Source organism: Rhodamnia argentea, chromosome 11, assembly GCF_020921035.1.
Source record: "Rhodamnia argentea isolate NSW1041297 chromosome 11, ASM2092103v1, whole genome shotgun sequence".
Lineage (NCBI taxonomy): Eukaryota > Viridiplantae > Streptophyta > Magnoliopsida > Myrtales > Myrtaceae > Rhodamnia > Rhodamnia argentea.
Window position 1 is genome coordinate 15,803,500 of NC_063160.1, and position 20,083 is coordinate 15,823,582.

General features: G+C 39.4%; 2 protein-coding genes, 1 long non-coding RNA gene and 4 other non-coding genes across 8 annotated transcripts; 2 read left to right on the forward strand and 5 right to left on the reverse strand.

Moving 5' to 3' along the window:
• Window positions 1-296: 296 nt before the first annotated feature.
• On the reverse strand, window positions 297-2,114 carry LOC115753457 (uncharacterized protein C9orf85 homolog). 2 transcript variants are annotated; one of them, XR_007196852.1, is made up of 8 exons: window positions 1,915-2,114; window positions 1,671-1,792; window positions 1,504-1,556; window positions 1,271-1,334; window positions 1,149-1,191; window positions 964-1,011; window positions 718-856; window positions 576-668 (listed from the first exon to the last, which is right to left on the reverse strand). XR_007196852.1 is itself a non-coding variant. In XM_030692071.2 (7 exons), the coding sequence occupies exons 1-7, from the start codon at window positions 1,993-1,995 to the stop codon at window positions 425-427; spliced, it is 621 nt and encodes a 206-aa protein (XP_030547931.1). In that variant the 5' UTR covers window positions 1,996-2,111; the 3' UTR covers window positions 297-424. The 2 variants fall into 2 exon arrangements, 1 of the variants encoding a protein (XP_030547931.1); XM_030692071.2 differs by lacking the exon at window positions 718-856 and having other exon boundaries at window positions 297-634; window positions 1,915-2,111.
• An 814-nt stretch (window positions 2,115-2,928) lies between these two features.
• LOC115753491 lies at window positions 2,929-3,020 on the reverse strand. The gene has a single exon (XR_004016882.2). It is a non-coding gene; the product is annotated as a small nucleolar RNA snR60/Z15/Z230/Z193/J17 (small nucleolar RNA).
• A 5,348-nt stretch (window positions 3,021-8,368) lies between these two features.
• LOC115753490 lies at window positions 8,369-8,460 on the reverse strand. The gene has a single exon (XR_004016881.1). It is a non-coding gene; the product is annotated as a small nucleolar RNA snR60/Z15/Z230/Z193/J17 (small nucleolar RNA).
• A 114-nt stretch (window positions 8,461-8,574) lies between these two features.
• Window positions 8,575-8,662, reverse strand: LOC115753486. Its single transcript, XR_004016878.1, has one exon. It is a non-coding gene; the product is annotated as a small nucleolar RNA U83 (small nucleolar RNA).
• A 309-nt stretch (window positions 8,663-8,971) lies between these two features.
• Window positions 8,972-9,073, reverse strand: LOC115753485. Its single transcript, XR_004016877.1, has one exon. It is a non-coding gene; the product is annotated as a small nucleolar RNA Z43 (small nucleolar RNA).
• A 1,277-nt stretch (window positions 9,074-10,350) lies between these two features.
• On the forward strand, window positions 10,351-19,382 carry LOC125312898. The gene is made up of 3 exons (XR_007196974.1): window positions 10,351-10,361; window positions 12,070-12,254; window positions 19,372-19,382. It is a non-coding gene; the product is annotated as an uncharacterized LOC125312898 (long non-coding RNA).
• LOC115753443 lies at window positions 12,143-15,199 on the forward strand. The gene is made up of 2 exons (XM_030692050.2): window positions 12,143-12,150; window positions 14,625-15,199. The coding sequence occupies exon 2, from the start codon at window positions 14,644-14,646 to the stop codon at window positions 15,025-15,027; it is 384 nt and encodes a 127-aa protein (XP_030547910.1). The 5' UTR covers window positions 12,143-12,150; window positions 14,625-14,643; the 3' UTR covers window positions 15,028-15,199.
• Window positions 19,383-20,083: the final 701 nt, after the last annotated feature.

Here is a 20,083-nt window from a genome sequence, read left to right on the forward strand (position 1 = left end):
GCCGGTGAACCACTTGAGTTCGGGGAAGCAACTGGAATGATTCCTCGGTCTGAAAATACAAAGCCCTTCTATTGGTCGAAGCATTATTTTAAGCATAGCACAGGATCAAAGACGAGCAGAAAGGAGTCTATACAAAACTCTTCATCATTTTCATTTCATAGCCAATATCTCACCGCCGCTGCACCAAAAAAAAAAAAAAAAAACACGACACATTGCTCTTCTTTCAGAAATGGGCAGGTAAAGTAAAAATATGCATGGGTCATCTATCCTAGGAGATGACAGAATGCACATCCGTCTTCCATCTGGATTATCTATATTCATTTGGTCCAAAACCCATTCGCAACTCTCTCAAAATTGCTTGCACATTTACTGTCAGGGACAGCATAAATATGGAGCTGTCTAAACCTTTACATGCTTTCCAGTCTTATTCCTCATCATCAGTGTTGTCTTCCTCCGTGTTGTCCTCCACTTCCTCCTCACCCTCCACTTCTTCTTCCTTGTTACCACTACCGGCTTTGCCCTCCTGGCGCGATCTGGCATAACCCTCAAGTGATGAAGAGGGGAATATATCTCCAACCTTGTTTGCTTTCTCAGTTGCAGATTTCCCCGAATTATTGTCATTTGACTTGTTCATCTGTTAAAGGGGTAAAAGAAAACATCACTGAGGATGGTTTGGAAAGAGAGAAGAAGAGCGCAGGGGGGGGGGGGTGGTGGGCGGGGTGGGACGATGGGAAAGGACAAGCAAGTGTAAAAGGAACAGAATACAGTATCAGTCTAACCCCAAAGACCCAATTAAGAAATTTGACAATTTCGAATCCACTCTTAAGTAGGCAATGATATGGACTATTCCTAATAGTTGCAAGCCAATACAAGGAGCATGCCAGAAGACATTTCAAGCAATGCCTCCTAAATGCAGCGTGAAGCCACAATAATTGCCAAAAGAAGTCGGCTAGGGAAACTTACAGCACGAAGTAGAGTTCTTCTATCCCTTTCTCGAGCATTCTTAATTGCCTGTAAAAAATGGCATTTATCTCTTTAGAAGTTAAAGTTGATTGGGGAAAAAACAGTCCTCATCTTAACTTAAAATAAAAGTGCGAAAGGTTCTCTTGGGCCTCGAACAAGAAATGAAAAGGATTTCGAAAACCAACCTCCTCGAGCGCTTTTTGCTCTGCTTCCAATTCGGAAGAGTCTCTGAAGGAACATAGAAAACAAATTCAGTTCCATTTCAAAGAGAGCGAAGCTCGAAAAGCAAAACCCAATCCTCAACTACCTGCCAACTAAACTGTCGACTCGGCAACGACACTTAGCACACACATTCTGCTCCTTGGCACATCCTAAATCAGCATGAAACCTCCATGAATGCAAGTAAAACAACGCAACCTTTCCATATCGAATAAAAGTCACTGACGAACAATTTTGAAGAAGACCAACAAGCTGGCGAACCGATGGCCGTTCAAGTTTGAAGAAACTCGAGCAACGCACACAAAGAGAGGTGAAACTAACCAGAGCAAAGATTGTGGTAAGCTTGACGAACGGCCCTCCTAGAACACTTCTGGCTACAACAACATAGAGGGAATCACCAATGAACAACTGTACTACTTGGAGCACCAATTTGAACGCAGAACCAGCAAATGAGCACAAGCAAACATGCCAAAGGAAACAATTTTTACCACTTAGCAGGTTCAACGAGGGGCTTATACTTGCCGTAACGGCGTTTCCACTCGATCTGCTCTCTACATCGAGCGCAAACTCCAGTTATCTCGGAGTACGGCCGGAACCTCCCTCCAACTTCCTAAATCCACAGCCGGTAATCAAGTTAAGTCTCCCCTCTTTCGATTCAATTGCTTAGGGATTCGAACGGTGCGAATCAGATAATCGATTGAACTAGGGTTCACGAATTTTGGGGGGTTTTACCGTTTCGTTGATTTTGACGCCGGCGTTGGGCTTCCAGGCGTAGGCGTTCTGGTGCTTGGGCGGGCCACGCCGGCTGCTCATCTTCTATATGCCTTCGGCTCCTCCTCTTCTTCTTCTTCTTCAATGAGCTCGTTTTGCAGGGTGGCTCCAGTTAAGCGGTCGCTGCAGAGTGCATGGAGGCTGATGGAGCAAGTTAGGTCAAGTATATGTTTTATGCACATTAATAATTCATAAAACATATTATTTTACTTATATTAATTTCGATGATCGTGATTAATCCTCTAATAGCAAACGGAGCTTAGGAACTCCTTTTTAATGACTGAAGGTTTGATCGAGTCGAATCGTGTTAACGTAATTTAGTGTCCGAAATTTCTGAAATACGAGGTCGAGGTCTAACTCAAACTCAGGTATGGATAGTCAATGCTACATTTAATCGTTAAAATATTCAAGTCGAACTTTATTTGATATGAATTCTCGAGTTAATGACAAATCATTGCTCTAAGTAAAGTAGACTACTGTTTGCTAAACACAAAAAAAAAAAAAAAAAGAAGAAGAGTAAACTGTTATTTTAATTGAGTTTATGAGTAGGACTACTATATCCAAACTCGATTCGAACTTGATAAGAATGTATACAATACTTGACAAGATCGGCTCAAATAGCTCATAAGTTGCTCTCATCGTTTTGTAAATCTAGTGGTACGAATAACCTTCGTAGCTGTGCTGCTTGTGCACTACATCGATTATCCATGATTACTCCCTAAATGCGTCCCGTTTCTACACTTAGAGGTGTCAATGGGCTGGGTCGGGCCAAATCTCATATAGACTTGATCCGGCCCGAAACCAAACAATGCCAAGCTCGGGCCGGCTCCGGCCGACTCGATACTCGAATGATATACGTCTAAGATATTCGATCCGGGTCCAGTCCGGTCGAGATTTTTTTTTATAATAATCTTCTATGAAAAGACAAACAACATTGATCGGGATTTGCAAAAATAGAAGACTAATTCTACATGTTGGGGTCATTTGATAGGAGCGAAAGACAATTGAAATGTCATAATCACGTAGATTATCACTCGAGCTATGCTTCTAATCATCACATGATCAACTCTTCAACAAAACAAAACTGTAAAATCAAAACCCATTTTCAAAAACTAAATGCCCACGAAAAAAGGAAAAAAAATTTGAAAAAAAAAATCAATCAAAGAAACGACTTTCGCGACCTCGGAAGGAAGGCAGTAGAGGTTATGACATGAAATCGAAATAATTCAATTACATACGACCGTTGGCATTGAAAAGAAATGGATTAATACTATGAAAAGCTTTAAATTAATATATTTGTGACAAATTTACTTTTGGTACACCACATAGTAGTTGGCGGATGTATCAATTTAGGATTTTGACCTTCCACTTGTCACAAGTGTACCAGTTTAGGATTCTTGGTGATATTAACCAAATTTAATGGAAACTAATGTGGGGTAAAATTTATCACAAGTGTAATAATTTGAGGTTATTAATGGTCAAAAAATTAATTTGAGGTAAAATTATCACATGTATACCAATTATTTATCACAGGTGTGTCAATTTGGGTGTTTTTTGTGATATTAATATTCGATTTTTTGCATGTAAAGTTGATAGGATTTAAAAGTGAGATTGAGATGGGCACGTGAACAAACAGACCCATCCGAAGAAGTACCAAGAAAGTTGAAGTCGGGTTAGGAGAAACTTTTTGTGGCTCGAAAAGTTGTATTTCTATCTAAAAGTTGGTTTGTTTCGCGGAAAATATTGTTGGAGCGTGGTTCATATTCTCTATCGATAGGAAATCACGGATATCTATAATAGCTATTAAACTCTTTTTTGCATGTAATTGAGTAATGTAATAGAGAGGTGTAAAGTGCTAATTATAGTGGAATCATTTCTTGAATGTAACTCTAGTTTAAGGGAGAACTAAGATAACATTGTATCTCGATTTTTCTTTCTTACTTTTACGCTTGATTTCGTTATGGTTGTGCACCGAATCCTAAAAAATACGAAATTTCTGAAAAATATTTTTTGGAAAGTTATTTTTCAGGAAAATAATAAGATTTTCCTGTATTTAGTTGAAATCTGAAGGTGAACTAAAAAATATTTTACGTTGTTTAATGAACTGGGGTCTCAAGCCCGAATCTCCAATTCCGGGGCACGAGTACGAGCATTGGTCTTAGGTCCATCGAAATCGAGCCCGAGAACTCGGTGCCCGTGCCCGCTCCCTTGTGACAACCTGATTTTCGTATGTTTGTCTAACGAGTAAAACGGATTATGTAATGAAGTTTTGTTGAGAATGTGAAATTTTTTGATGCTGAGTGAAGTACAGCTTTGATGCTTGGGCGGGCCAAGCCGGCTGCTCATCTTCTATATGCCTTCGGCTCCTCCTCTTCCTCTTCTTCTTCTTCTTCAATGAGCTCGTTTTGCAGGGTGGTTCTAGTTAAGCGGTTGCTACACAGTGCATGGAGGCTGACGAAGCATTTTAGGTCAAGTATATGTTTTACGCACATCAATAATTCATAAAACATATTATTTGACTTATATTAATTTCGAGACGTGGTTCATGCTTCCCATCAACAGGAAAGCACGGGGTTTCGGACTATGAATAGTTATTGTTATAAACTTTTTCTTTCACTTGTAATTGAAGAATGTGATAAGAGGTACGATATGCTAATTATAGTGGAATTCTCTGCACGACATAGCCCTAATATAGCGTGAATCAGGATACATTTTGTGTTGATTTTTCTTTCTTAGTTTACGCTTTATTTCATTATAATTGTTTGTCAAATTCTAACAGCATTGAGCTCTCCAAGTGCGGTTCCGCAGGAGAGGGCCCCTGTCAACTGATAGCAAAGGAAGAGGGCCTTCGTCGAATTGAGTCGCATGGCGACGTTGGCCAGATCCTTTTCAGTACCGACTAAGGAGTACGGAGGGAGGGACCAAAAGAGCTCTTAAAGATGATAAGCCTCTGTTCGTGCATGTGTGGATATGAATAGAGGACGGTGAGCCTCGCGCTCCATCATCCTATCGTTCAAGAAAAAATAAAAAAGATAAATGAATTTACATCATATTAATAAGAATTCTATTAGCATAATAATTTTTGGGTGACCGTAAGAACGATAGTCTATTGTGACCCACAAATTCTTAAAAGTGTGGCTCCCACAATAATTTTTAATTAATTATTAATTGTATTTTTATGGCCAAAAAAAAAAAAAAAATAGACTGTTCGCATAATAGCCGTCCAAAGATTATTACATAAGCATTTGTCGTGACAAAACTGCAGTTAATGTACAATTTGAACTTACTTTTTAGGAAAATTGCTCCTTAAATCCTAAACCATATGTGAGACGTGCAATCTGCCAATTTAATCGAGTTTTAAAATTTTCAATTGATTCGATAAAGTCTTGGAACTTTGTTTAACAAATGAAATTAAGCCCTAAACCGCATATCATAATTGTAATTTAAGGATGCTATGCGGGTAATTTTAGGTGTTGTTCATTGAAATGACTTTGATTGCACTTTTTCACGGAAAGTCGTCCGGAAAGTCATAAACATATTGTATGACGGCCAATTTAGTCATAAACTTTTCGGTTGCGTGAATTTAGTTCTAAATTTTTTGATGATTTGCCAATTTAGTCCTAAACATTTCAATTGTGTCAATATAATCATAACCCTTTCGATGATTTTCTAATTTAGTCATAAATATTTTAACGATTTACAAATGAAAATTGTTGAAGTGGAAAACTTTTGTAATTTTTCTTTTTAATTTCCAAATTTTTTTCTTTTTCTTTTCTTTTCTCCCTTTTTCCCTCTATTTAGTCCCAGTCGATGGCCGCTCTCACCCAAGGCTAGCGAGGGTAGCGGTCACCTAAGGCAAATGATCTCCACCGACCATCGATGAGGCTCGGTGGAGGAAAAAAAAGGGAAAAAAAATAAAAAGAAAGAAAGAAAGAAAGAAAGAAAAAGAAAGAGGTAAAAAAAAAGAAGTGACTCAGAATTTCTTAACAAATTGTGAAAATTATGCAAGTCCGCGCCGACCATCTTAACTAGACCTTCATGCCAACGCTTTTCCGATCAAAATTGGCCCGAAAGACTAAGTTGACAAATTATTAAAAGGTTTATGGCAAAAATGGACCATGGTCTAAATGTTTATGACACAAATGTCGCAATTGAAAGATTTATGACTAAATTGGCTGCCGTCAAATAAGTTTAGGACAGAATAGACATAATTAAAAATTTATGACAGAATTAGCCGTTGTACATAGGTTTATGAATTTTTGGACAAATTTCATCACTTTTTTTTTAAATATGAATTAATTGAATCAATTGAACTATTTTAAAACTTGATTACTTTTTGCAGGCAAGATGTCGAATTTCCGACACACTTTTCCATACTAATTTTGAAAACACAAAGTTTGCATTTCCATGTGAAGAACTCACAAGAACTTCTTGGATTCGTGGCTAGGGCGCTTCAGTCCAAAACAACAGTACCCCCCCGCACATGGCTTCAGACCATCCACGATAACCCACGAGACTCGGAAGCAGACACGATTTTGAGGGCCCTCTTTTTCGGCAAAGAACTTTTGCGATTTGGATGTTTCTTTCGAGCCTGTTCTTGCCATTCGTCGACATGAAAGCCGAGCCCCAGCCCCAACCCCAACCATGTCGGCAGGCTGAAGGTGTGCTTTGATTTGAATGTAGCAGATCATATGTCATGTTCAAATCAGATCGACTCGGAGTGATCTTAGGGCTAATCTGATAATTTAACAATAACTATAGCTAAATACGTGATAATGATATATAGATTTATTATTGAGATCGTATTATTCCTTACAATTATAGTGGAAGTATTTCCCTAAAAAGTGAGAAATGAGGACGAAAGAAACCTCTGCAAAGTGACCTCTTGGGTAGCCCCGTGACCTTTGTCCGAACGCCTGTGCCCCTATTGCTATGTCTGGCCAGTCCATTGAATAAAGACGTGCAACAAGCAGCCAGAGAGTCACTTATCACCTACTCTTCGTTGAGAGAGAGAGAATACATGGAAGTCAATAATTGCGGGAAGGTTCGTTTCTCCCTCGCGTGGTGGTGGTGCCTGCTCGCAGCCGCGGCTGTAGTAGCTCTGATCAGCTGTGGCGGAGCGAGGGCCGCTTTCGAAGCCGGTAACGCCACCACTCCGAGGCGGTGCCACGGGGGCGAGTGCCTCATCGCTTACCGGCAACCGGAGGTGGAGCTGATGGCGGTGCTGGACCCGGAGCAGGCCCTGGTCAGCATGGTGGCGGGACTCAAACCTGGAAAGGCCGTGGGAAGTTCCGGGAGAGGCAGCAATCCCGGCAATTGTGGCCGCGGAGCGCCGGGACGGTACACGCCATGCGTTCCCGACAGAAATCCCGGCCCTCGCTACAGCCCTTATTATCCCCGTAGGGCGTAAGACCCATGGGATTTTGGGGAAATGCTGTTTAATTTGTCGATGTCATCTGGTGGTTTTTGTTTTCAGAGATATTGTCATCATCATGTGATTGCTTTTCGAATTATTCCGCAACTGGAGGCTTTACAGCTTCTACCTTTGGAATGTTACTGTTTGTTTACTGTGTTATATACCATATTCTCTCTCTCCCTCTCTTCGCGAGAAATTATTTGATGAACGTGATGTATACTAAATCGAATCTGAACCATCGAAATAGACGATTTTCGCCTCTATTTTGGCGGCGCCTGATTAGGAGGTCGGCCTGGGTGTCACGCGAGGGAGAAACGAACCTTCCCGCAATTATGAGGTCTAACGTAGTTTAGTGTCCGAAATTTCTGAAATATGAGGTCTAACTCGAACTCAAGTATGGATAGTCAATGCTATATTTAATCGTTAAAATATTCGAGTCCAACTTTATTTGATTTGAATTCTTGAGTTAATGACAAATCATTTCTCTAAGTAAAGTAGACTACTGTTTGCTAAACACACACAAAAAAAAAAAAGTAAACTTTTGTTTTAATTGAGTTTACTAGTAGGACTACTATATCCAAACTCGATTCGAACTTGATAAGAATGTATACAATACTTGACAAGATCGGCTCAAATAGCTCATAAGTTGCTCTCATCGTTTTGTAAATCTAGTGGTACGAATAACCTTCGTAGCCGCGTTACTTGTACACTACATCGATTGTCCATAATTACTCACTAAATGCGTCTCGTCTCTGCACTTAAAGGTGTCAACGAGCCGGGTCAAGCCGAATCTCATATAGGCTTAATCCGGCTCGAAATCAAATAATGCCAAGTTCAGCCTGGCTCGGGCCGACTCGATACTTTAATCATATACGTCCAAGATATTCAGTTTGGGTCGGGTCTGATTTGGTTGAGATTTTTTTTTTTATAATAATCTTTTGTGAAAAGACAAACAATATTGATCAGAATTTGCAAAACTAGAAGATTAATTCTACATGTTGGGGTCGTCAGATAGGAGCGAAAGACTATTGAAATATCATAATCACATAGATTATCATCTGAACTATGCTTCTAATCATCACGTGACCAACTCTTCAACAAAAGAAAACTGTAAAATCAAAACCCATTTTCAAAACTAAATGCCCACGAAAAAAGGAAAATAAAGAAAATTAAAAAAAAAATTCAATCAAAGAAACGACTTTCACAGCCTCAGAAGGAAGGCAGTAGAGGTTATGCGTAAATCACGAATTCTCATCCATAAGCGCAAATAGCTCATCTCTTTCATCACCGGCAACTGTTCAAAACATAATGGAAAGTCGTAAACTCGAAGAAAAATACTTCACACCCAAAGCCCGTAAGAGACCCAGGAGAGCTTTGCTAAGATTTATAAAAACCAAAGAAATTACGAAGGGAAAATGAAGATCAATTGGCCTCATAGAGAAGACTAGATATGTCCGCACTATTAGATTCAATCATGGGCCATCTGCAATCAAATTCACCAACCAGAGCAAAGAAATAAACTTTTTTTTACCAGAATCTCAGGAACAAGAGAAAAGAAGAAAGAAAAATCGAAGCTTGGTGTTTCTGTTTTGGGGGGAAAAGGGACTCAGAATATGGGTGGTGATATTTCAGGATGGTCGGCAAGGCCCCAATCGGACCCAGTTACGACGAACGAGACCTCTCACGATACAATCGTCACCGTCCCCGAAAAACCATTTTTTTCCTTTCAATCTGATCCATTTGAAAACAAGAAAACGATGGGCATCAGATGACGCAACCCTAATCGGGAAACAGAAATTGGAAGCACGGAAGGAGAACCCTCGAGAGAGATGAAGCAGGGAGAGATCTGAGAGAGGTGAACAGCGACGGGGAAGGGGGGAGATGGTGGGGTTTGGGGTTTCGGTTCGTGCGACTTTGCTTATAAATAGGAAATTTTGGGGACTAGGGTTTCTTCTGAATAGGACTCGGCCGAGAAAGGGGGGGACCGTCGGAAGTGGCCGGCATTGAGGGATGGCGCTGTAGGCGTCCGGCGTGCACTCGGGCGCAAGAAAGTGACGGAATCTCGGTGGACCTCCGCGGATTGGGCGTCGCGAGGAGGGAGACGTCGCGGTGAAGAAGATGATGAGCAGTAGTAGGGTTGGGCCTGGGTTATTTGAGTCTTCAATTGGCCCGTCTTCTTTTCATTCCCGGGCCTGTACTTTATTTTTCGGGCCGCAATGGTACCGGCCCTCATTGAAACAGTACCAAGTTCCGGCCCGAAAATTAAGGGAATTCTCTGTCCGGGTCGGGTCGGGTCGGGCCGGCGCGGGCCTTTTATCTTATACCCACGAGCTGATTTAGTTTTGAAGTTTCCTCATCGTGCAGCTAATTCCAAAACTTGCAAAAAAATATCATGCAATTGAGTACTTTCATAACATCCGTAGATTTCAATTTCATTAGATAAACGTACGGTCCATTCAGATAGGTTTTCTTCTTACAAATGACGTGGAATCACAATTGCTCGATCCCTCGAGCTCGATGCATCCATCCATGTCTCTGACGATCGATCATTAAATCCTTTGGATCATGTGGAAGGTCCAAAGGCGGAAGTGGGGACGTCAACAAGAACAAGCTCCGTTGCGGCAATACGGGCTGCAGTGTGGCGTCGGGGAACGTGGCGGCGTGCACGGCGTGTACCTTTCGTTCTGCACATCACGGCCACAGCCGGCGATATTCCGGTACGGGGAAGATCCAGCCCCAGAGACCGCCAGGCTAGCGCCGAGTATGCCCGGATCTGATATCGCCTCCAGCTCGAGTTGCAGGTCGGCTATGCGACGGCCGGCAGCGTCGACTTTGGACAGCGGCGGAGCGGCGGCGGAGACATTGCACCCTAACGACCACGTCGCGGCTCGACATGGGAAGGAGAGGGCGAGGATGGAGAGAAGCGAGAGGAGGAGGAGAGCCTTGTTCAAGGGGAGCTCCATGCGAGAGGATGTCAAGCCAGCGGCTGTGGGTTGATTGGGGGAGGTATGAAACGCAGGCCACCGACAGCTTGCTGGAAACGATGGGATTGGACTGCAAAACGGATTCACGGACTTTAAAAAGGATTCACGGGTCGTGCCAACCCGGGCCCCCATGAGCGACCTAGAATTAGATTAAATCAAAATAATTCATTTACATACGACCGCCGGCGTCGAAAAGAAATGGATTAATACTATGAAAAGCTTTAAATTAATATATTTGTGACAAATTTACCCTTAGCACATCACATAATAGTTGACGGATGTGTCAATTTAGGATTTTGACCTTCCATTTGTCACAAGTATACGGGTTTAAGATTGTTGGTGATATTAACCAAATTTAATAGAAACTAATGTGGGGTAAAATTTATCACAAGTATAATAATTTGAGGTTATTAATGGTCAAAAAATTAGTTTGAGGTAAATTTATCGCATGTATACAAATTATTTATCACAGGTGTGTCAACTTGGGTATTTTTGGTGATATTAATATTCGATTTTTTGTATGTAAAGTTGATAGGATTTAAAAGTGAGATTGAGATGGGCACGTGAACAAACAGACCCATCCGAAGAAGTACCAAGAAAGTTGAAGTCGGGTTAGGAGAAACTTTTTGTGGCTCAAAAAGTTGTATTTCTATCTAAAGGTTGGTTTGTTTCGTGGAAAATATTATTGGAGCGTGGTTCATGTTCTCTATCGATAGGAAAGCATGGATATCTATAATAGCTACTAAACTCTTTTTGGCATGTAATAGAGAGGTGTGAAGTGCGAACTATAATGGAATCATATACTGAATGTAACCCTAGTTTAAGGGGGAATTAAGATAAACCTTGTATCTTGATTTTTCTTTCTTGCTTTTACACTTGATTTCGTTATGGGTGTGCACTGAATCCTAACAAATACGAAATTTCTGAAAAATATTTTTCGAAAAGTTATTTTTCAGGAAAATAATAAGATTTTTCCGTATTTAGTTGAAATCTGAAGGTGAACTGGAAAATATTTTATGTTGTTTAATGAACCGAGGTCTCAAGCCCGAATCTCCGACTCCCGGGCACAAGTACGAGCAGTGGTCTTAGGTCCATCGAAACCGAGCCCGAGAACTCGGCGCCCGTCCTCGCTCCCTTGTGATAGCCTGATTTTCGTATGTCTGTCTAACGAGTAAAACGGATTATGTAATGAAGTTTTGTTGAGAATGTGAGATTATCTGATGCTGAGTGAAGTACATCTTTGATGCTTGGGCGGGCCACGCCGGCTGCTCATCTTCTATATGCCTTCGGTTCCTCCTCTTCCTCTTCCTCTTCCTCTTCTTCTTCTTCAATGAGCTCGTTTTGCAGGATGGTTCCAGTTAAGCGGTCGCTACACAATGCATGGAGGCTGACGAAGCATTTTAGGTCAAGTATATGTTTTATGCACATCAATAATTTATAAAACATATTATTTTACTTATATTAATTTCAAGACTTGATTCATATTCCCCATCGTTAGGAAAGCACGAGATTCGGAGACTATGAATAGTTATTGTTATAAATTATCTCTTTCACGTGTAATTGAAGGATGGGATAAGAGGTACGATGTGCTAATTATAGTGGAATCCTCTGCATGACGTAGTCCTAATTTAACGTGAATCAGGATACATTTTATTTCGCTTTTTCTTTCTTATTTTACGTTTTACTTCGTTATAATTATGTGTCAGATTCTAACAGCATTGAGCTCTCCATGTGGGGTTCCGCTGGAGAGGGCCAATGTCAACAGATAGCAAAGGAAGAGAGCCTTCGTCGAATTGAGTCGCATGGCGACTTTGGCCAGATGCTTTTCAGTGCTGACTAAGGAGTACGGAGGGAGGGACCAAAAGAGCTCTTAGAGATGACAAGCCTCTGTTCGTGCATGTGTGGTTATGAATAGAGGACGGTGAGCCTCGCGCTCCATCATCCTATCGTTCAAGAAAAAATAAAAAAGATAAATGAATTTACATCATATTAATAAGAATTCTATTAGCATAATAATTTTTGGGTGACTGTAAGAATGACAGTCTATTGTGACCCACAAATTCTTAAAAATGTAGCTCCCACAATAATTTGTAATTAATTATTAATTATATTTTTGTCACAAATAAATAGACTGTTAGCATAATAGCCGTCCAAAGATTGTTACATAACCAATTCCCTAATGATAAACACGAGCATTTGTCGCAACGAAACTGCAGTTAATTTACAATTTGAACTTACTTTTTGGGCAAATTGCACCTTAAATCCTAAACCATATGTGAGACGTGCAATCTCCCAATTTAATCGAGTTTTAAAATTTTCAATTGATTCAATAAAGTCTTGGAACTTTGTTTAACAAATGAAATTAAGCCCTAAACCACGTATCATAATTGTAATTTAAGGATGCCATGCGGGTAATTTTAGGTATTGTTCATTGAAATGACTTTGATTGCACTTTTTCGCGGAAAGTCATCCAGAGAGTCATAAACATATTGTACAACGGCCAATTTAGTCATAAATTTTTCGGTTGCGTAAATTTAGTTCTAAATTTTTTGACGATTTGCCAATTTAGTCCTAAACATTTCAATTGTGTCAATATAGTCATAACCCTTTTGATGATTTTCTAATTTAGTCATAAATATTTTAAGGATTTACAAATGAAAATTGCTGTAGTGGAAAACTTTTGCAATTTTTCTTTTTAATTTCTGAATTCTTTTTCTTTTTCTTTTCTCCATTTTTCCCTCTGTCGAGTCCCAGTCGACAGCCGTTCTCACCCAAGGCTAGCCAGGGTAGCGGTCACCTGAGATAAACGATCTCCACCGGCCATCGATGAGGCTCGGCGGAGAAAAAAATAAAAAGAAAGAAAGAAAGAAAAAGAAAGAGGTAAAAAAAAAGAAGTAATTCAGAATTTCTTAAAAAATTGTGAAAATTATGCACGTCTGCGCCTACCATCTTGACTAGACTATCATGCCATTGCTTTTCCAACCGAAATTGGCCGGAAGAACTAAGTTGACAAATTATTAAAAGGTTTATGGCAAAAATTGATCATGGTCCAAATGTTTATGATACAAATGTCACAATTGAAAGGTTTAGGACTAAACTAGCTGCCGTAAAATGAGTTTAGGACTGAATAGATATAATTAAAAAGTTTATGACTGAATTAGCCGTTGTACATAGGTTTGTGAATTTTTGGACAAATTTCATCACTTTTTTTTTTTAAATATGACTTAATTGAATCAATTGAACTATTTTAAAACTTGATTACTTTTTGTAGGCAAGATGTCGAATTTCCGATACACTTTTCCATACTAATTTTGAAGACATAAAGTTTGCATTTCCATGTGAAGAACTCACAAGAACTTCTTAGATTCGTGGCTAGTGCGCCTAAGTCCAAAACAACAGTACCCCCGCACATGGCTTCAGGCCATCCACGCTAACCCACGAGGCTCGCAAGCAGACACGATTTTGAGGGCCCTCTTTTTCGGCAAAGAACTTTTGCGATTTGGATGTTTCTTTTGAGCCCCTTTTTGCGATTCGTCGACGTGAAAGCCAAGCCCCAACCCCAACCACGTCGGCCGGCTGAAGGTGCTCTTTGATTTGAATGTAGCAGATCATATGTCGTGTTCAAATCGGATCGACTCAGAGTGATCTTAGGGCTTAAGAATGTCGTCCTATGGGTGAAGTCTTATTACATGTACATGGATGAGACGCTTTGTGTGAATCGATATAGACCAGTCAAATTACAAATTTAAGTCTCTCGTAGTGACAAAATGGAAAAACGAGTCCCGAAAAGTTGACACCGGGGTAGGGAAAAAACGTATTGTGGCTTAAAAGGTCGTATTTCTATCTAAACCTTAATGTAATATGATATTAACAGCTATAATAGCTAATATATGTGTATTTTTGTCTTTGGTACTCCAAGAGTGAACATGTGGGAAATCCAACTTCCATTTACCTTCTATATAGTTCTTTTTTTTTTTTAATAACGGAAGCAACTAATCTGATAATTTGATAATAACGACAGCTAAATACATGATAATGATATATAAATTTATGGCTAAGGTTGTATTATTTTTTGCAGTTGTCGTGGAAGTATTTCCTATAAAGAGGATGAAAGAAACCTCCGCAAAGTGACATGTAGGGTGGCCCCGTGACCTATGTCCGGACGCCTGTCCCACTACTGCTGTGTCTGGCCAGTCCATTGAATAAAGACCTGCAACAAGTAGCCAGAGAGTCAACCATCACCTACTCTTCGTTGAGAGAGAGAGAGAGAGAGAGAGAGAGAGAGAATACATGGCTGTCAATAATTCCGGGAAGGTTCGTTTCTCCCTCGCGTGGTGGTCCCTGCTCGCAACCGCGGCTGTAGTAGCTCTGATCAGCTGTCGGGGAGCGAGGGCCGCTTTGGAAGCCGGCAACGCCACCACTCCGCGGCGGTGCCACGGGGGCGAGTGCCTCATCGCTTACCGGCAACCGGAGGTGGAGCTGATGGCGGTGCTGGACCCGGAGCAGGCCCTGGTCAGCATGGTGGCGGCCCTCAAACCTGGAGAGGCCGTGGGAAGTTCCGGGAGTCAGGGAAACCCCGCCGATTGCGGCCGCACAGGGCCCGGACGGTACACATCATGCGTTCCCGAGAGCAATTTGGACCCTCACTACAACCCTTATCCCCGTAAGGCGTAAGACCCATGGGATTTTGGGGAAATGCTGGTCAATTTGTCGATATCATTTGGTGGTTTTTGTTTTCAGAGATATTGTCATCATCATGTGATTGCTTTTCGAATTATCCCGCAACTGGAGGCTTTACAGCTTCTTCCTTTGGAATGTTATTGTTTGTTCGCTGTGTTATATACCAGATTCTCTCTCTCTCTTTTCGCGAGAAATTATTCGATGAACGTGATGTATACTAAATCGAATCTGAACCATCGAAGTAGACGATTTTCGCCTCTATTTTGGACGGTGCCTGATTAGGAGGTCGGCCGACAAGGATCTCAAAACTTCCGACGAAAGGAACCCCCCTCTCACTCTATGAAGTTAGATAGGGCATCTCATGGTAGTCGGTGATACCGACAACCTTAGTATATCCATCGGTATTGCTTTCTCAAGGGAGTATTGCTTGGGCGTACGTGCTAAGAACGGTCCGTTAGATTCATTTACTACAATTGACGTGACAAATCGTAAATGAGTTTTAAATAAGGTCACGTCTTAACAAGGGCCCCCTTGTGGATATGCGAAAACGTTTGCCGACACTCCCATCCGAGCAGTGAGCAAAATTCCACATCGTACCTAAAGTTCACATGGCCCAAAGTTCTCGTTTCCCATTTACTCATCGAGCTGCTGCTTTTACTCTCCCTTTTTTGGTGATTATTTTCAGGAAAATCAATGATAAAGAAGAGGTTAGTAGTGCGTGGAGACATAAGGGACCATCGACCCTGCTAAAGAAGATGAGAAGAGAATCTAATCTGTATGTCTTAAAGGGCCCGCATGAAAATCATTCTGATTCTCTGATTCTATTTCTTAGAACAAAAAAAGATGAGAAATCTATTTGGTAATGTAAATGATTCTGATTATGTTTCCAAAATCAGTTTTAAAGAAAAATCCAGAACAAAAAAAAAAAATAGTTCTAAAAAAAATCACTTTTGAGAATCACAAAATAAAATGAAGTCTCACATCTCTCACTTTTCCCTTTCAATTCTTTCATCACTTTTCCCTCAACCTAATAAAAATAAAATAGAATAAAATAAAAAATTTCGAAAAAAATTGGAAATGTTTTAAAAAATCACAAAAAATTTAGAAAATTCCTAAAAATGGAAGAAGCTTAGATTAGGCTAGTTTGACCTCATTTTCCTAAATTTGGGCTTAAATTTTTTAGATTTCATAGATTTCACTCTTATGTAAAAAAATATTGCAAAGATGAGGGCATCCAACATGCAGATGATAACATATATACTTGTAGTTGTGCGTCACAAAATGTGACCATCTACACGTGAAGCTGAAGTCAAACACCCACTTGGATTTAGGACAGAAGCTGCAAAATGATAGTGAAGGACTTGTACTTCGTATCAAGGAAGATAATTTTTTTTTTTGTCAAAGGATAATTTGGTTATTCATTTGCTATATTTGCATGTATTTTGGACAACACAACGTTTAAAGAAAAAATGAGTTATTAATATGGGAACCGTCCCATGCTTCAATCGAATTTCAAACATCATGTATTAAAATTTATGTTTCATTTATGATATGCTAAAAAAAAATAATGTATTTTAAATTATTTTAGTTTGCATTTAAAATTAGTGTTCAATTTAGGATGAAATTTTACAAAATAACTACATAGTTATTTGACTTAAATGAAAAAAAAATTAGGAAGAGAAACAGTTTTTCGAAATAGAAATTTTGTGCAATTATTAAACGCGTTTTTATTCCATGAACAGAAATTTTGAGTAGTTATCAAACACGTTATTATTCTCTAAAACTTATCCAGGAACGGAATTAGAAAATGTCATTTTAATCGGAATCGGTTTTCTGGAACATAATGGTTACCGTGCGCAGCCAATTTTTACCTCTATGTTGGCAGCGCCCGATTAGAAGGTCGGCTGACGAGGATCTCAAAACTTCCGACGAAAGGACCTCTCTCTCTCTCTATGAAGTTAGTAGATAGGGTATCTCATGGTAGTCCCGTGACATCGACAACCTTAGTATGTCAATTGGTATTGCTTTCTCAAGGGAGTATTGCTTGCGAGTTCGTGCTAAGAATGGTCCGTCGGATTCATTTACTGTAACTGTCGTGACAAATCGTAAATGGGTTTTAAATAAGGTCACGTTTTAACAATGTCCGCCTTGGAGATATGCAAAAAACATTTGCCGACACTCCCATCCGAACCGTGAGCAAAATTCCACATCGTACCTAAAGTTCACATGGCCCAAAGTTCTCTTTTACCATTGCTTATCAAGATGCTGCTTTTACTTTCCCTTTTTTGGTGATTATTTTCAGGAAAATCAATGATAACGAACGGGTTAGTGCGTGGAGACATGCGGGACCGTCGACCCTACTAAAGAAGATGAGAAGAGAATCTAATCTGCACGTCTTAAAGAGACACAAAGGAGAGAACTTTTTTTTTTTTTTTGGCCAGAACAAAGGAGAGAACTTTATTGTCTCGTCTTTGGTGTTACGCAGTGGGATGAGGACCCCGTGCTTATCTGTCTGACAATCTAGTTTGACCTACCCGACAAATTCTTTAATCGTGCTATCGCGATGTGTTAAAAGGAACAACAACTATGATTTATAGATGGTCATTGGGAAAATCCTCAGAGATATTAGACAACATATACTAAAGTTTGGCCTCAAATCTTCGGTTTGAAAAAAAATTTACCAAAAAAGTCATAAATCTATTGTAATTGTATTAATTTAACCCTAAACTTTTTTTCAATTTAATCCTAAACTTTTTTACATTTTCGCCAATTCAATCCATTTAATCGGCCAAGACTGATGTGAACTTTTTTAAGTAATTTTTTGAATTTTTTTTATTTTTTTTATCTTTTCTTTTCTTTATTTTTTTCTCACCCAACCCCAAGAGCAGGGCTGGGACGCCCTCACTGGCCGCTGGAGAGGGTGTCACGGCCCTCAAACCCGGACAAAGTGAAGGCAACGAGGCGATCGTGGCAGTAACCCAATCGAAGTGAGGGCCGTGACGCCCTCGCTAGCCTAAGTGTTAGGTGAAAAAAAAAAACTACATAAAAGAAAAGAAAAAAATCGTAAAATTTTTAATAAAATTACTAAAATATTATTAAAAAGTACACGTCAGCATCGATAGTATCATGTCGGTGCCGGTCGGCTAAATGAACCGAATTGACTTAAATTAAGAAGGTTTAGAATTGACTTGGCAAAAAAAAAAATTAAGACTAAATTGATACAATTGCAATATGTTTATGACTTTTTTGGTAATTTTTAAAAAAAGGATGATCGGAAGAAAAATAACTGGTTCCACTCTTCATGTTTTGCAAAGGGATAAAATAATTAGAGATGCCTAAAGTGATGATATTTCCTTATTACCCATGTGTATTCATTCGTTCATGGTAAAATGACCATTTCTTTCTTCCAAAATAAATGTAGTATTAAAATGTTTGAATATTAAATGAAGCCTTGATTATCAATTTATTCTTTTAAAATAATTGATCTCGATCTCACAAAATTTCACACGATATCAAAGGTGAAGACTCTAAGTTTAAATCTTTTCAGACTTCTAGTTTGACACTTTTACTATATATTTTCACGCTTTAGTTTCAAGTTGGACTACTTTCATCTGTGGGCATGAGCTTTTCGAACAATTGTGGCGATATAAAGCGTCACGTCATTATTCTTGATTGCCATGTTGTTCACTTCCACTCTCAATTTCACTGCATATTTTTTTTCTTTCCTTCGATATCTTCCTCTCTTTCGGACACGGGCTGTTTGTTCGACCCCATAGAAGAAAATGACGTGCGACTTTAGTTCCATTTTTCTGCCTTGAAATTGACTTCACCGATTAATGGACCTAACTATATGCTTTATTCCCATTTTGTGTCAATGAACCATTGGATGTCCGTCAGTCTTGATCGAACTGAAACTCTTCTTGATATATTAGTTAATCTTTCAATTTCATTTTGATATGGGAAGTGACGGACAATTGAGAGCAATCTTTCAATTCGATCTCGTTCGAGACTTTCTCAAATTGAATTAATCGTCCGAATCTGATGATGAGATGCATCGGGACTTGAATGTATAACACAGAAACACCGTTTTATATTGGGAACTCGCCGATTTCCATCTTCGATCAATGACGGGGAAATTACAAAAAATAAAAGTCTTAAATCTATTGTATTTATGTCAATTCAGTTCTAAACATTTCAATGATGCAAATTTAGTCCTAACATATTCACATTTTATCAATTAAGGTTGCGTTTGGTCGTCCGTATAAAACTTAGGATATGATATGTTTTATCATATCCCGTGTTTGGTAGGTGTCCCGGATAGTATAATGTCGGATATAGAGGGGATATAACCCGGATAAAAAAATCCGAGGGGAGGGGATAGGATAAGGTCGGATAGGATTTTTCTTATCCGTCATATAAAAGCTAACTTTTAAAATGATGACAACTTTTTTGTCTCATTTGTTTCTATTTTCATTTTATTTATTTATTTTTGCAAAGAGGTTTGAAAATCTAATAAAATGTGTATATTTTCAAGTTTTTTTTTTGTGTATGAGAACGTTATTTTTATAGTAATAAGATCGGAATATTTCATGAGCATCACGTAGGGGCATATATGTCCTTTATATTGATATACAATTTCTATCAAATGCGGGATAAGATAGGAAATGAGAATATCCGACTTTAAATCCGTAGCTCACCAAATAGTGGATAAGATATGGCCAAATCCCTAGATTTCTTATCCTATCATATCCAATCATATCTTGACCGGAAATCCCGACGACCAAACACAGCTTAAGTGCATCCCGCTGGAAAGGAAATATCTGACGTAGACATTGACACTTATACATGGTATGGCTAGCGTTGACGCTTACTTTTTTTCAAATTTTCCATTTTTTTATAACAATTTTTTTTTTAATGAAAAATAGTGATTCGGATTGGGCTTCAAAGCGCAACCCTTCTAATGCCGCGAGCTAGGGAAGGACACAGAGCCCATATAAGAATCTAAAAGAAAAAGGCCCATCTTTTAACAAAACCCCCCAATCAAGTCTAA